The sequence below is a fragment of the Mustelus asterias genome, chromosome 25, assembly GCF_964213995.1.
Source record: "Mustelus asterias chromosome 25, sMusAst1.hap1.1, whole genome shotgun sequence".
NCBI lineage: Eukaryota > Metazoa > Chordata > Chondrichthyes > Carcharhiniformes > Triakidae > Mustelus > Mustelus asterias.
The window spans coordinates 13,822,313-13,838,879 of NC_135825.1; the positions used below are offsets into that span (position 1 = coordinate 13,822,313).

At 45.6% G+C, this 16,567-nt stretch overlaps 1 protein-coding gene across 2 annotated transcripts in view; it reads right to left on the reverse strand.

Moving 5' to 3' along the window:
• LOC144511811 (solute carrier family 41 member 1-like) overlaps window positions 1-16,567 on the reverse strand; it is a 75,067-nt gene that overhangs the window by 16,614 nt on the left and 41,886 nt on the right. For both annotated transcript variants that reach the window (XM_078242157.1, XM_078242158.1), the window contains exons 4-8: window positions 11,933-12,004; window positions 9,468-9,612; window positions 7,092-7,238; window positions 5,177-5,324; window positions 1,913-1,992 (exon numbers count right to left, since the gene is read on the reverse strand). In XM_078242157.1, coding sequence (XP_078098283.1) covers window positions 1,913-1,992; window positions 5,177-5,324; window positions 7,092-7,238; window positions 9,468-9,612; window positions 11,933-12,004 — 592 coding nt within the window. The remainder of the gene's footprint in view (window positions 1-1,912; window positions 1,993-5,176; window positions 5,325-7,091; window positions 7,239-9,467; window positions 9,613-11,932; window positions 12,005-16,567) is intronic.

The following is a 16,567-nucleotide window of genomic DNA, read 5'->3' on the forward strand; positions in this document are numbered from 1 at the left end:
GGTGCAATGCCTGCTCCAATCAGCTTGGATCATGTAGATCAAGCCCAAGACCAGGAGGTGGGATGCCTGTCTTGTCAGCTTGGATCTGGAATGTCTCACTTGCTGTTTTGTAGTTTGTTTGATAACCCTCCTATGGAGTGTCTTTGTGCATTGTATGACATTAATATAATTCAATTGTTAAGTGAGGAGCTTACAGGCAGTACACCAAGTATCCAATGTATGACCAGTCACCTTGCTACAGCTTTGCTCACACAGGATTAGGGGCAAGTGAAGTCTTCAGGTAACGTGGTGGGGAGAGGAGTGGTTAGAGGTTAATTGGACTATATGTTCCATTGTAATTTAGTCCCATTTTTAAAAAAGTGCTTATTTTTATGCCCTTCACATTTACTATTTATTAATGGCAAAATGTATGGTGATTTGAGAAGTTGGGAAGTGCAGGGTTCTTTGGAGCATGGTGGGTTTCTCTGTAGCCCCATGAAGCCGACAAACTGAGAGACATGAAACGGAGGTATTACACCACCATTGGTGCGAGTGTGAAATTATCGCCTTCAAAGTTTCCAGGCACTCAATGGATCAGAAGTAGATCATAGAATCATAGAAACCCGACAGGGCAGGAGGAGGCCATTTAGCCCATCGAGTCTGCACCAACAACAATCCTGATCCCCGTAATCCCATACATTTACCCGCTAATCCCTCTAACCTACACGTCCCGAGACACCAAGGGGCAATTTAGGACGGTCAAATCAACCTAACCCACACATCTCTGGACTGTGGGAGGAAACCAGAGCACCCGGAGGAAACCCACGCAGTCACGGGGAGAATGTGCGAACTCCACACAGACGGTGACCCAAGCCGGGAATCGAACCCGGGTCCCTGGAGCTGTGAAGCAGCAGTTTTAACCGCTGTGCCGTCCATTGAGTCTGCTCTGCCACCCAAGATGATCATGACTGCTCTTGACGGCTTCAACTCCATTTCCCTGCCCGTTCCCCATATTCCCTGGGATGCCATAAATCTCTCTATCCCTGCTTCAAATGTGTTAAAGGAGCTTGCAACTTTCTCAGATCCAGGTTATGCCCCCCCCCCCCCCTCCCCCGATCACTCTATTAGGCAAACAGCCTATTTGTCTCAATCCTCAACAGGACACAAATAGAGCTCATCTTAAAGTGCCTAAAGAGCTGAAGCCCTACCTCCATCCAGGTTCTCCCAACACTGGTGGATGACTGGGAATGCAGAGAAACAGACATGTGAATAATGGAGGGACCACAATGTTTACAGTGTATTCTGTTGCCAGAGTACACAGTGGAAGATTTATAACCTCCGGTGCTACCCACTCATTTATTAAACATTACAGTTGTCTGTCTGGAATCCACATGTTTCCAACATGCTGACCGAAAAGCATGTTTTTCTTTGCCCTTTTGGTCCTATTAAATTGGAGATGGCACAACCCACTGTATACAACGCAACTCGTAAACACAATTCTGCACTTATACTGGCAATCTTGTTCCCCCACCACCAGGTGGCACAGTGGTTAGCACCGCTGCCTCACAGCACCAGGGACCTGGGTTCGATTCCCGGCTTGGGTCACTGTCTGTGTGGAGCTTGCACATTCTCCTCGTATCCACGAGGGTGTCCTCCGGTTTCCTCCCACAGCCCAAAGATGTGCAGGTTGGATGGACTGGCCATGCTAAATTGCCACTTAATGTCAGGGGATTAGCAGGGGGTCAATATGTGGGGTTATGGGGATAAAGCCTGAGTGGGATTGTTGTCGGTGTAGACTCAATGGGCCGAATGGCCTCCTCCTGCACTGTGCAGATTCGACTCCTCCATAAAACTGACTTCCCTACATTCATACATATATTTTCTGAGCAACACAAATGACAACAATTCACAGCAGACGAATAAATGTACTTGCCGTTGATAACTGGAGTAAAGACAGCGATTCCTGCAAAGTTTGGATCTGATACGGTTTTATCTAAAATCAGTCCACCAACACTGAAATGCAATATTACACAGTTACAACACAGCGCAGATAAAAGTTCTGTAACGCGTCAAAAGTTAACTGCAGCTATATTGTTACAAAAAAAAGTTGAAGACAATAGTAGCAATCCCTGTTAATCCCATGGAAATTGACAAGAAAATTCTCAAGTGTAGTCACAGGAAGTTGACTATGAAGCAGGCAGTAAATTGGTTCAATAAGAATATGAGAGCATGATAAACAGAAGCAGGATTACCCCGAGTGCTCCCTCGAGCCTGCTCCACCATTCAAAGCGATCATGGCTTATATTCCACATGACCTTCGCTTGACCCCCCCCCCATCCCCACAGCATTTGCTTCCCTGAGTATCCAAAAAAATCTCACGAGTCCTGTCCCGAATCTACTCGATGATGGCGGATCCATTGCTCTCTGGAGTACAGAATTCCAAAGATTCACAACCCTGGGTGAAGAGGTTTCCCCTGACCTCAGTCCAAAACGGTCAAGCATTTATCCTGAGGTGACCCCTCGTTCCAGATTCACCCACCCGAGGAAACAGCCTCTCAGCTTCTACCCAATCAAGTTCTCTTATATGAACTTTCTACGTTCCAATGAGATCACCTCTCATTTTTTTAAACTCCAGAGAATACAGACCCAATAGAAATCTACTCAACAGAAATATACATGGTTTTTTTACGTGGACGGCACGGTGGCACAACGGCCAGCACCGCTGCCACGCCACGGGCATGTTGTGCAGATGAGGGAGGTTGTATTAAGTAAGGCGGCACAGAATGCAATGAATTAAGGGAATTTGGAGCTGAAGAGCATGGGTGGCACAGTGGTTAGCACTGCTGCCTCATGGCGTCAGGGACCCGGGCTCGATTCCCGGCTTGCCCGCACTGTCTGTGCGGAGTTTGCACGTTCTCCCCAGTGCCTGCGTGGATTTCTTCCGGGTGCTCCGGTTTCCTCCCACAGTCCAAAAGACGTGCTGGTTAGGTGCATCGGCCGTGCTAAATTCTCCCTCTCCCGAACAGGTGCTGGACTGTGGCGACTAAGGGATTTTCACAATAACTTCATTGCGGTGTTAAGATACTTGTGACACTAATAAACAATCTTTAAAACTTTGAACTTTTATCAAAATCCTTAGACAAAGCTCCAATTGCTAAAGGTGATAAGCTTATTGGATTGTTCTCACCCACTCCTTGGGTTCAAAAGGGATTTTACTGGAAGGTTAATTTTAGAATTTGTCTTTCTGATTTTCTTTTTAAAAGTCAGCCATTTCCAGAAAAAAAAATTCATGGGTGAAAAGACACAAACACCCAGGTCATAACAGGGAGTGCTGGTGCACCCTCTCCCAGTCAGACAAGCATATATAGGGCAGCAGCTTCATCACGGCAAGATCTTCCTGTCACTTGAGAGCAGCTGATGCCTCTACAGCCATGAAGTTACTTATGAAAGACCCAACAGTAATAGTCATTGTTGATGAGAAAGATGGACCCTCCAAGTAAAATCCTAGGTGCACACTGGAACTAGTAAGTGGAGTAATTGTACAGATTGTACTTTTACAGATGCACCATAGAAAGCATCCTTTCTGGTTGTATCACAGCTTGGTATGGCCCCTGCTCTGCCCAAGACCGCAAGGAATTACAAAAGTTCATGAATGTAGCCCAATCCATCACGCAAACCAGCCTCCCATCCATTGACTCTGTCTACACTTCCTGCTGCCTCGGCAAAGCAGCCAGCATAATTAAAGGACCCCACGCACTCCGGACATTCTCTTTTCCACCTTCTTCCGTTGGGAAAAAGATACAAAAGCCTGAGGTCACGTACCAACCGACTCAAGAACAGCTTCTTCCCTGCTGCCATCAGACTTTTGAATGGACCTACCTTGCATTAAGTTGATCTTTCTCTACACCCTAGCTATGACTGTAATACTACATTCTGTACTCTCTCTTTTCCTTCTCTATGAACGGTATGCTTTGTCTGTATAGCGCGCAAGAAACAATACTTTTCACTGTATGCTAATACATGGACAATAATAAATCAAATCAAAGCTAGAATAGTGTAATGGCCATTAACTTAGGAACAATACTGTATGGCAAGGAAAATTTAGTATTTCTTTAAAACGTCGGTTGAATCTTATTTTTTAAAGAATGCTTGGAAAGGACTTTTAAGAGTTTGCATCAATTGTAAAAGGATCAATTGTAATTTTCTTGGATAAGAGGGAATATTAATCGATGTGACCTGGTGACCGCTTGACCTGGAAGCAGTACCAACAGGAAGGAAGTCGAGATACAAAAAGCCATTCAGCCAGATACAGAGAAGACAACAAAGAAACTTCTGTTATACACAAGATAGGAGAGCTGGTGACAGAAGGTGATCAGCACGCAGATGCAGACACAAAGAGAAAACAGACAGAGACAGAAAGAGGAACACAGAATTGAGAGAAAAGGCAAATCTCTCTCAGGAAGGTAGTCAGTTTTTCTGTTTGGCAGCATAAGAGACAGCAGCCCGAGGGCACTGTGGGAGCTGGCTAAAGGGGTTTAAAACTTGGAAGGCTGTGGGAGTGGCTCGTAGAAATTAAGCATTTTTGGTGTTTTACCAGAAGTGGCCAAACTGTGAACTAAGGTACAATTGTTTGGTCAACTGAAAAGGTACTTGGGGAAGGGGAAAGCTACACTATCAGATCTGGTCGACGCTCCGAGGGAGTCTGGAGGCTCACAGAAGTGTACTTGCTTGATGATAATTGTTGGTTAGGACACCTGACCTACCTTCCATAAGTAAAAGAATGGAATAATGTGGATCAGTGTACCTATGTCGTGTCACATGTTTTCAGGAAGTGACGTGGGTGTTGTGCTACACACCTCTTAGTTGTGTTGACTATTTAAAGTGAAATTTACCTTTACTTGAAGTGTCATTTCTCTGTTAATTAATGTGTAATTTTAATTGGTTCTGGTTTGTGTTAACATACAGTATTGTTCCTGAGTTAATGGCCATTACACTATTCTAGCTTTGATTTGATTTATTATTGTCCATCTATTAGCATACAGTGAAAAGTATTGTTTCTTGCGCGCTAGACAGACAAAGCATACCGTTCATAGAGAAGGAAAGGAGAGAGTGCAGAATGTAGTTAAATTGGTTATTTGAGTTTACAGTTTTCCCCCAGCGGTTTCGCAACATATGGCAAAGCTTTAGTGGTCAGTACCTGCTAATGGTCATGGCAATAATAACAGGCTCCCAACCAGAATACAAGACCTCTCGTGTGGTTGGGTTCTTTTTTGATATGATGATCCACAGAGGAGTCAAAGCCACAAAGAAAGCACACACTAGCGGGTTGATGTAAGGATGTGCCTCTGTAATTAGAAGAAAATACATACAGCATTTCAATAAAAAAAACATTTCCAACAATTCAGCCCCAGTTCAAGAACAAGCTTATGGGTGGCGTAGTGGCAATATCGCTGGATTAGTAAGCCAGAGGCCCAGACTAATGTTCTGGGATCAGTGGTTCAAATCCCACCGTGGGCAGCTAGTCAATTTAATAAATAAACAAAAAATTCAGTTCATTAAAAACAAATCTGGACTCGAAAAGCAATGAAACGGGCAGCACCCTGGTTAGCACTGCTGTCTGATAGCGGCCAGGGACCTGGGTTCGATTCCGGCCTCGGGTGACTGTCTGTGTGGAGTTTGCACATTCTTCCCATGTCTGTGTGGGTTTCCTCCGGGTGCTCCAGTTTCCTCCCTCAGTCTAAAGATATGCAGCTGAAGTGGATTGACCATAGTAAAAATTGCCCCTTAGTGTCCCAAGATGTGTGGGTTAGATGGATTAGGTATGGTAAATGTGTGGGGTTATGGGGATAGAGCGGGGAAGGTGGCCTGGAAGATACTCTTTCAGAGATTCAGTCAGGCTTGATGGGTCGAATGGCCTCCTTCTGCGCTATAGAGATTCGATGATAAACTATCAATTGCTATGAAAAACCCTTCTGTCTCACTAATGTCCGTCAGGGAAGAAAATCTGCTGTCCCTATCCGGTCTAGCCCACAACAATGTGGTTGACTCTTGACCCCTCTCGAGGGTAAATGGCCTTGCCCGCAAAGTCCACATCCTGTGAAAATGGGCACCCAAAGTGCGATTGTGACCACAAGTTCCAGACCGCGGAACAATCATCACATCAACCCGTAAGGGGGGCGCCTCACTCCTCCACTCAGCATCTCAGAAGGCCAGCGAACGGATTGACGATCTAGACCTCCCAATCAACGGTGTCAATGCTGACATCGGGAGAGGGGGTGAGATCGGAGTCAACTGGGATGTCCGCACAGTTGAGCAACCTGCCCCATCTCCCTTCACATGAGGGGGCCTGGCCGTTTGGAGAAGGTGGCGGTGACATTCTGGCAGCGGTAAAATCACCCCCCAGCGGGAGCCAATGCCTTCAGGGGAGGTGGGACAAAGAGATAATATTGACAGGGGCTGTGGAGATAATCTGGCTCAGAGTCAGGGTTTCTTTCCCCACCCCCACCACAAAATGTCAACTGGACCTTCTCCCACGACATTGAAGACTTGTACCAGGGTATGACAATACTGGGTCACTTTACAGCTTTTACAAATGCTGGAATCGATGTCATTACACACAAAGTTGAGGTTACACGCTGATGTTATAAATCCAGCTTCCTTGGACTGGGAAGGGTAAAAGACAGCGCACTGATATACCCACTCCCCGAAGGCTAGCTCACCCTACTAGTTTGTACATTGCTCTCATCAGTCACATTCATAATTATTTCTCATAAGAAGTCTCACAACACCAGGTTAAAGTCCAACAGGTTTACTTGGAATCACGAGCTTTTGGAGCACTGCTCCTTCATCAAGTGAGTTGCCTCACCTGATGAAGGAGCAGCACTCTGAAAGCTTGTGATTCCAAATAAACCTGTTGGACTTTAACCTGGTGTTGTGAGACTTCTTACTGTGCCCACCCCAGTCCCACGCCGGCATCTCCACATCTTAATTATTTCTGGCAGACCATCTCCAAGTCTGTATCGGGTGAATGGATCCCAAAGTTCGCAACGTGGCAAATGGGAACAGAAATAAAAAAGGAAATAGTGATCATTGCATCTGTTAATATTACTTACGTAGCTGTATGTAGAGTCCCCAGCTAATTCCAGACAACAGTGCCAAGGTGATGAGGTCCCCAAGGCTAGCAGCAATGGGTGTGGCCACGTTATCAGGGTTTATACCTATCTTCCTTGAGCCAATAATTACACCGACCATGATTACCCCTGGATGGAAAAAGAAAATCACAAAATTGTTGTTCTGCAAGATCATAGAATCATAGAAATCCTACAGTGCAGAAAGAGGCCATTTGGCCCATCGAGTCTGCACCGACCACAATCCCACCCAGGCCCTACCCCCTCATCCCTACATATTTACCCGCTAATCCCTCTAACCTACGCATCTCAGGACACTACGGGGCAATTTTAGCATGGCCAATCAACCTAACCCGCACATCTTTGGACTGTGGGAGGAAACCCACGCAGGCACGAGGAGAATGTGCAAACTCCACACAGACAGTGACCCAAGCCGGGAATCAAACCCAGGTCCCTGGAGCTGTGAAGCAGCAGTGCTAACCACTGTGCTACCGTGCCGCCCACAGCTGATGAACAATATTACACGGAGAAAGTCAGGAATTCATAGCGTTTAGCTAAACATACATTCGCATAGGCACTGCCCTGCTTTAGTCATTTTTGCACAGCCTCTTGAACAGGCACACAGTTACTGGGCAAACTTGGCGTTGGCATGATTACCCTGTTTCTTAAACCTCTGCAGCAGTTGCCAGACACTGAGTCAGGGGTGGGGTTTCTTGTTCATAACTTTTGACTGTTACCAATGAGACGGTGAGGTCAGAACAGAGACAGAATGCTTCACAAAGTGAATTGAGCCTAAATACGATAAGAAGACACGAAGCACTTATTGGCTGAAAGAGACAGCTCATGTCTCATGTAACATGTCCTAAGCGCTGACTGTGTAAATAACTCCTATGGTGATGGAAAACGGTTAGCGTCATTTGCCCAAAATCGGCAGCTGCTCATGATAAGGTGAATGGGTACACGTTGTAAGTTTAAGGGCCGTATAATGCTCTTTTCCCACACTCTATCCCAAAACTGCATATATCAAATGGAAGGCATAGCGAAGGGTTGTGGGGAAGTGATCGAAAATTCCGTGTTATTGGTCCATATCCTCTTTATTGTTCTTGTACAAGGCCCTCTTGTCTCCATAATTCCAGCTGGTTCATAATTTATATTGCGTTACATACAATTTACAGCACAGAAACAGGCCAGGAGGTCCACTGCTCTTTGTTTATGCACAATTTGACCTTCTCCCATTCTATTTACTTCATCTCTTCCTCGCAACATAACCATTTATTATTTCCTCCCTCACGTATTTATCTAGCTTGCTTTTTACTGCATTCAGGCAACTAACTTGTGCTGTCGTGAGTTGCACATTTTGCATCACCTTCCGAGTAACAAGTTTCTCCTGAGCGATTCGTTGGATTTATTAATGACTACTCTCTGTTCATAGCCACTTGTTTTGGATAATATTGACACAATCTTATGTTTAATATGTTCACTTATTCAATATGCAAGTAAACAAAATTGTCACAGAATTATCAGAATCCCTACAGTGCAGGAAGAGGCCATTCGGCCCATTGAGCCTGCACCGACAACAATCCCTCCCAGGCCCCATCCCTGCAACCCCATTTATATACCCTAGCTAATCCCTCTGACACCAAGGGGCAATCTAGCATGGCCAATCAACCTAACCTGCACATTTTTGGACTGTGGGAGGAAACCGGAGCATCCGGGAGGAAACCCACAAAGACACGGGGAGAATGTGCAAACTCTACCAGAGGCCGGAATTGAACCATGGTCCCTGGCGCTGTGAGGCAGCAGTGCTAACCACTGTGCTGCCCTTATGTGCACCAAAAACTAAAACGAGCCCACTCAATCAGCACTCTGCTGTGACCCAATTATATTTGTTGCCCGCGTGGAGCAAAATAAGCCGCCCAGTGGTCAAACCAGCCTCCCATCCATTGACTCTGTCTACACTTCCCGCTGCCTGGGCAAAGCAGCCAGCATAATTAAGGACCCCGCGCACCCTGGACATTCTCTCTTCCACCTTTTTCCATCAGGAAAAAGATACAAAAGTCTGAGGTCACGTACCAACCGACTCAAGAATAGCTTCTTCCCTGCTGCTGTCAGGCTTTTGAATGGACTTACCTTGCATTAAGCTGATCTTTCTCTACACCCTAGCTATGACTGTAACACTACATTCTGCACTCTTTCGTTTCCTTCTCTATGAATGGTATGTTTTGTCTGTATAGCGCGCAAGAAACAATACTTTTCACTGTATACTAATACATGTGACAATAATAAACCAAATCAAAATGAAACGACACCCCAAACAAGAGAGACAGACAAACTTGTTTACGGGTTACGGCAGAGTCTTACCCAATATGAGGGAAGCTATAAATGCCGTCGCCATACTGCTGGCACACAGGAGGACAGCGTGATCCAGACGGAAGTGACCTTCAGGAATCCAACCAAACACCACAGCAGCCACGGATGCCAGGAAGCCAACCACAGTGGCCTGGACCTAAGGGGAGAAAAACAAAAAGGCCGGATTTTACAACTCCACGTTTTCACAAGGTAGCTTTTGTTTTAGAACTCGGAACGAGCTGCACAAAATTTACAACCTCGAATTGTTTCGGCCTCTGACCCAAGACAGGTCACTTTTTTAAAATCCTCTCCCCCCCACTTCGGCACTACCCGACAGGTGACACCTGGAGCGAAATGCAACGGTTCTGAAATTCAGTTTTTAAACAAAACGGAGAAACTGCCAATTTTCTCTGGAATTAACTGACCAACAAAATTGCTTTCTCTAGAAATTGCATGTTTCAAAATTACACGTTTCAATAACTGGCGTTCTTCTGGTTTCTTCTTGAACGAGTAATAATGGGCTCCCGGTCATAAGTTCATAAGATATAGGAGCAGAATTAGGCCATTCAGCCCATCGAGTCCACTCCGCCATTCGATCATGGCTGATATGCTCCTCGTCCCCATTTTCCTGCCTTCTCCCCATAACCTTTCAACCCCATTACCAATTAAAAATCAGTCTAACTCCTCCTTAAATTTACTCACTGTCCCAGCACCCACCGCACTTTGGGGTAGCGAATTCCACAGATTCACAACCCTTGGGGAGAAGTAGTTTCTCCTCAACTCTGTTTTAAATTTGCTACTCCTTACCCTAAGGCGACGACCTCCCGTCCTAGAATGCCCCATAAGAGGAAGCATCCGCTCCACGTCTACTTTATCCATACCTTTTATCATCTTATTGAAAGTTGAGCCTACATGTGAATCAAGTCTCTGAGCCCCAGATTCCCTTAATTCATTCCATTCTGTGCATTTAGATAGATAAACCTTACTTAAAACTACCTCCCTCACCTGCACAACATGCCCATTCCAAGGACAATCCCTACTCAGTGTCTACTTTTGAAAACCTAAGCCTTATATTTAATAATGCAAAAAATATATTACAACTATTACATAAAACAATTTATATGAGAATTCCCAGTAAATCAACTGCAAAACATTTCTCGCTAAATTCCTATTAATGGTTCCATTCCACATTGTCGAATCAATAATCATGGTTGAAAATACACTGGAAGCAAAGCGCTTGATGTTGGCATGGTGCATAAATGCACCACCTGGTGTGATATAATAAACAGGTTCAATCCTTGATGTGTGTATTTAATCAAAGCTGGGTTGCTATTGGACCACCACCCTGGGTTTAATATCTCCAGCTTCAGTCAGAGAGAAGGGGTCTGGGTGGATGAGGTGGAAGCAGTAGAATTGGGAAGCAGTTACCACCCGCTCTATCGAGGCTCACACTTTGCCACAGGCGCTATAGCACAACCACTGCCCTGGGAACATACATGAGCATCAGTGAGGAATGTAAAATAAAAATGGAACAAACAAACTCAAATTAACCCCAAACACTTGGTCCGCCTGCAAGGTCGTCATTACAAATACCGCCTAAATTCAATGTTTATAAAGTGCTGTAATTCTATAACTGCAGCAAACATGCCCAGGTGTAATGAACGGCATCGTGGTTAGCACTGCTGCTTTACAGCGCCAGGGACTCGGGTTGAATTCAGGCCTTGGGCGACTGCACTAACTAAACAGAGACATTCTCCCCATGTCTGCGTGGGTTTCCTCCGGGTGCTCCGGCTTCCTCCCACAGACCGAAGGTGATGTGTGGGTTAGGTTGATTGGCCATGCTAAACTGTCAGGGGGATTAGCAGAGTAAATATTTGGGGTTATGGGGATAGGGCCTGGGTGGCATTGTGGTTGGTGCAGACTCGATGGGCCAAATGGCCTCCTTCTGCACTATAGGGATTCTATGAGGTTAGGTGGACTAACCATGCTAAATTGCCCCTTGGTGTCCAAAGAAGTGTAGGTTAGGTGGAGTAAGCATGGTAAGTGTGCGGGGGTTACAGACATAGGGCAGGGACGAGATAGGCCTGGGTAAGATGATCTTTCAGAGAGTCGGCGCAGACTTGATGGGCCGAATGGCCTCCTTCTAAAAAAAAAATAATCATCCTCTGATCAGATTCAGAACTTTCATTGAATCTGACAGGAGGAGCAATGTGAAAGCACTTTTGTGAGGTTCCCGTTGAGGGACATCGTTAGGGCAGCAGAGAAGGAGCACAGTATTTCTTTAAGAAATGATTACACACCTTGTACATCTGAGTGGGAGAGTTCACCACCCCCTCCACCGCAACCACCACTCTGCCAACAGTCCAGAAGCAAACTCAAGATTTAAAAAAAAAGGGTCACATCACCTTCCCAATCTTTACCAACAACATTAATCCATCCGTGCACTAAAGGTTATAAAGCCCCACACGTCAACACACCTGAATCAGTGCCAGATTCCCTGTGATCATCGTCCATTGCTCTGCAGCTGAATCCATCTGGCCAATGTTAGCCTGCAAAAGGACAAACAACAGAAAATAAAACATGTAGAAACAGGTCAACGGGTAGCACAACAAGACCTCATTTCAGTATTTTTCAGAATTGCTTCCGAACACAATAAATAAACTGATTTGCTGGTCAGCTAAATTTTTATCTTGCCCTGTGAGGCAAATGCCAAGCAGCATCGTGAAAGAGCTCTCAGCATTTCCTACGACAACTGTCTTTCTTCATTCCCCAGGACAAATCGTAGAATCCTACAGTGCAGAAGGAGGCCATTCTGCCCATCGCGTCTGCACCGACCACAATCCCACCCAGGCCCTATCCCCGTAACCCCATGCATTTACCTTAGCTAGTCCCCCTGACACCGAGGGGCAACTTAGCAATGGCCAATCCACCTAACCCGCACATCTTTTGGGCTGTGGGAGGAAACTGGAGCACGCGGAGGAAGTGCAGATTCCACACAGACTGTGACCCAAGCCTGGGAATCGAACCTGGGTCCCAGGCGTTGCGAGGCAGCAGTGCTAACCACTGTGCCACTGGGGCCACCCACTAAGACAAACAGGAAGAGACAAATGCAACTTTGCATTCAATTTTCTTCTTTTAAAAAATAAAGATACATTAATTCTTCAGCTATTCTCATGTAATTTTCAAAAGGAGTTAAAACAGAAATGATAGAATGTCAGAATTCACTTCAGGATGAGAATCGAGTAACCAACCTTCAGAAATTTCCCCAAGATAGGAATTTCTTTTTGGTGCCGTTGAGGTGAATACAGAAATAATGTTTAACAAATTGTTTTATCCACCCCCTTCCCCCACAAAGACAATGCATTTATATAGCACCTTTCATGCATTGAAACGTCCTAATGCTGGTCACAGGAGCATTATCAAACAAAACTTGACACAGAATCTCATGGGGAACTATCGGAATAGGTGACCAAAAGTTTGGTCGAATTGGAAATTTTTAAGGAGCATCTTAAAAGGGGAGGGGGTGGTTTAAAGTTTAATTATGACTGTCACAAATTGGCTTACATTAACACTGCAATGAAGTTATTCCAAAAGTCTTCCCAGCCTTTTGGCTGAGATCAAGTGTTTTGATCCTGCACTTGATAGAATTCAATGAGGTTACACTGAGGCTTCATTTGAAGCAAATTTTTAAAAACGGCATCTAGGCCTTTTGGCTAAGATGCAAATGAGATCAAGCACTGGAGGGGGTGCGGTGCCTGCTCCAATCAGCTTGGATCATGTAGATCAAGTCCAAGACTTCCAAGGGCAACCTGTCTTGTCAGCTTGGATCTGTAATGTCTCGCTGGTAGGGACTTTGATTGGATTTAACTAAAAAAAAAAGTTAATGTGAAAATCCCCCAGACGCCACAGTCCAGCGCCAGTTCGGGTACACGGAGGAAGAATTTAGCATGGCCAATGCACCTAACCAGCATGTCTTTCGGACTGTGGGAGGAAACCGGACAAAGCCCACTCAGACAGGGGGAGAAGGTGCAGAGTCCACTCAGACGGTGACCCAAGCCGGGAATCGAACCCAGGTCCCTGGGCACTGTGAGGCAGCAGTGCTAACCACTGTGCCGCCCCAATAGTTTCCACTTCCAAGTATCTAGACATTTATGAGAATTATAAGTGAAGACATAATTAACATGTTGTTCGAATTTCCTAGCAGATGTTTCCACCCAAGGTTCATTATTAATTCAAAAAGATTATCCAACAGTGGGATGCTTGGATGAATTTCAGCAGCATTCAGCACACAAGAACCGACAATGCTCTCTGCAAACTGTCAAAGGAATGATGTGGATCAGGAGGAGTAAACAGAACCACAGCCTAGATCAAGGAGCCAACAGAGCCTGCACTGACCACAATCCCACCCGGGCCCCATCCTTGTAATCCCACACATTTACCCTAGCTAATCTCCCTGACACTAAGAGGCAATTTAGCATGGCCAATCAACCTAACCCGCACGTCTTTCGGACTGGGGGAGGAAACCCACGCAGACACGGGGAGAAAATGCAGACTCCACACAGTCACCTGAGAATTGAACCCGGGTCCCTGGCGCTGTGAGACAGTAGTGCTAACCACACTCCAAAGTAAAATGCGTTTGCTGCTCTCTGCCCCAAGACCTTTGCACATCGAGAAACAAAGCTGTATGTTCAAGGGTCAGAGGGCAAGGTTGAAAGGTAGGAAAGACTAAAAGCCAAAAGGGCTGCAGTGTGAAACCAGCTGCTTTTACACTGCACTGTGCCTTGGTAGGGCTGATTGTGTGCACCCTTTTCCATTTGTTATGCGCCATCGACTTTTCTGTAAACGGCTGGCACCGTGGGGCCTCTACATGTGTACACGTGGCTGTGACATTTGATAAGTAGGAAGGAGGTCTTGCTGACCGCTGCGCTTAACAAAATACAGTCGAGTTTATTTTGGCACAACCGCTGACTACTTGACAACAGTTATTACCGGAGTCAGCAGCCGAAAACCAACATGAAGGGAGTTTCAAAATGTTAATGAGGCCCTGCTCGCAGAACTTTCCATCTAGGAACTTCAAAAGGAGCTTCCTAAATGCTTCATGCCAAATCAGCAAGTTTTCAAAAAAAACGCAGCCAGAGAGTTTTGTTTGAGGATCATAGGAGCTGGAATAGGCCATTCAGCCCATCAAGCCTGCTCCGCCATTCATCAAGACCATTACTGATCATCGACCTCAACGCCACTTGCCCGCGCTCTCCCGGGAATCATTAACATCCAGACGTTTATTGATTTCTATCTTGAATGTACTTAACGACGGTTTCCACAGCTCTCTGGGGTAGCAAGTTCCAAAGATTCACCAGCTTTTTAAAAATTGTTTTTACTCCATCCTTAAAGTTACAGAGCCAATCCTGAGAATGGACCTGGTTAGACCCTTGCTCCAAAAGCCAAATTAAAATGCCAATGGAATCCAATTCATGGCCCCCACAAGAGAGACAAACAAGATCCAAGCTGGCACTTAGGGCTTGATCTTAGCCAAATGTCCAAGAAGCAAAGATTCATCACAGCCTCTGAGTGATGTGACTGTTCTTCATATCAGCTAACTGGCCTGGAGTTTTCTGCCTCCCTCCTATCTTGAACAGAGGAGTCACAGTCATTATTTTACAACCTGGACCTTTCCAGAATCCAGGGAATTTTGGGAAATTAAAACACATGAAAGCACCAACTCAGCAGCCACTTCTTTTAGTTTATATTTTATTTATCACAAGTAGGCTTACATTAACACTGCAATGAAGTTACTGTGAGAATCCTCTAGTCGCCACACTCCGGCGCCTGTTTGGGTACACCGAGGGAGAATTTAGCATGGCCAATGCACCCTAACCAACACGTCGCTCTAGGATGAAGTCCATCAGGATTTTGGGGGCTTGCACTTTTTACACACGCGTTGTAGTCTGGAGCTAGGGATAGTGATGGTAGAGGCTGCAACTTTCTTTCCAACACATGGCTATCCAGGGGTCTCACCTGCTCTTACCGCCTGGCGTGCGTGAGATGGATTTGCAGGTTGTTACTCAACCTGTTCAGTTGCGTTAAGAACGCACCTTCTTTTGGTCCATCAGGTTCTGGCTCGGAGGCAGAGGCTCTGCCCACCGCCCCACAAGACCTCCTCCAGCTGCCTCTTTATATAATAGAGCAAAGCAAACATGTCCATTGCATTTAAAATGCTGATATTGAGCTACAAGGAAAAGTTCTCTTGAAATTAAAGTCTATTGACAAAATCAGAAGTGACATTTACTAACCGGGGATGCACTATCTTTAAAGTCGAGTATTAATTTAACCCTCGCCAGAGGGAATGAATAAAGCGTGGCTTTAAACACAATTCAAATGTGTAAAATCAAATGTAATCAAAATGATCGGCCACAAAATACAATGAAAAGAAAACACAACTTAGCCTGCTAATTGCAGCTGAGATCAATACTCTATGTTTGCTAAATGCTAATGTTTCCTCTTGCTTCTCAGCTCACCCGGGTTTTTCCAGTTAAGACTAACTAGCTGCAAATGGAGAAGTCTGTTGACTTTTCCTTACTACAGTTATTTATTTCACATGTTCAAGTTATTCACTTGGTATAATTTCGCAAAATCAAACAATATTTAGCAAATCCCAATTCAGAGGGTCGTAGTTTTGCTCATCTGTATCAGTCTGGATTATGAACTCCTGTCATGGGTGGCACGGTGGCACAGTGGTTAGCACTGCTGCCTCACAGCGCCAGGGACCCGGGTTCAAATCCGGCCTCGGTTCACTGTGTGTGTGGGGAGTTTGCACGTTCTCCCCGTGTCTGCGTGGGTTTCCTCCGGGTGCTCCAGTTTCCTCCCACAGATGTGGTCAGGTGGATTAGCCATGGTAAACGCATGGGGTTGTGGGGATAGGGCAGAACATCGGTGGGATACTCTTTCAGACAGTCAATGCAGACTCGGTGGGCTGAATGGCCTCTTTTTGCACTGTGGGGTTTCTATGGAGAGGCAGCACGGTGGCACAGTGGTTAGCACTGCTGCCTCACAGCGCTAGGGACCTGGGTTCGATTCCCGGCTTGGGTCAGTCTCTGTGTGGAGTCTGTACGTTC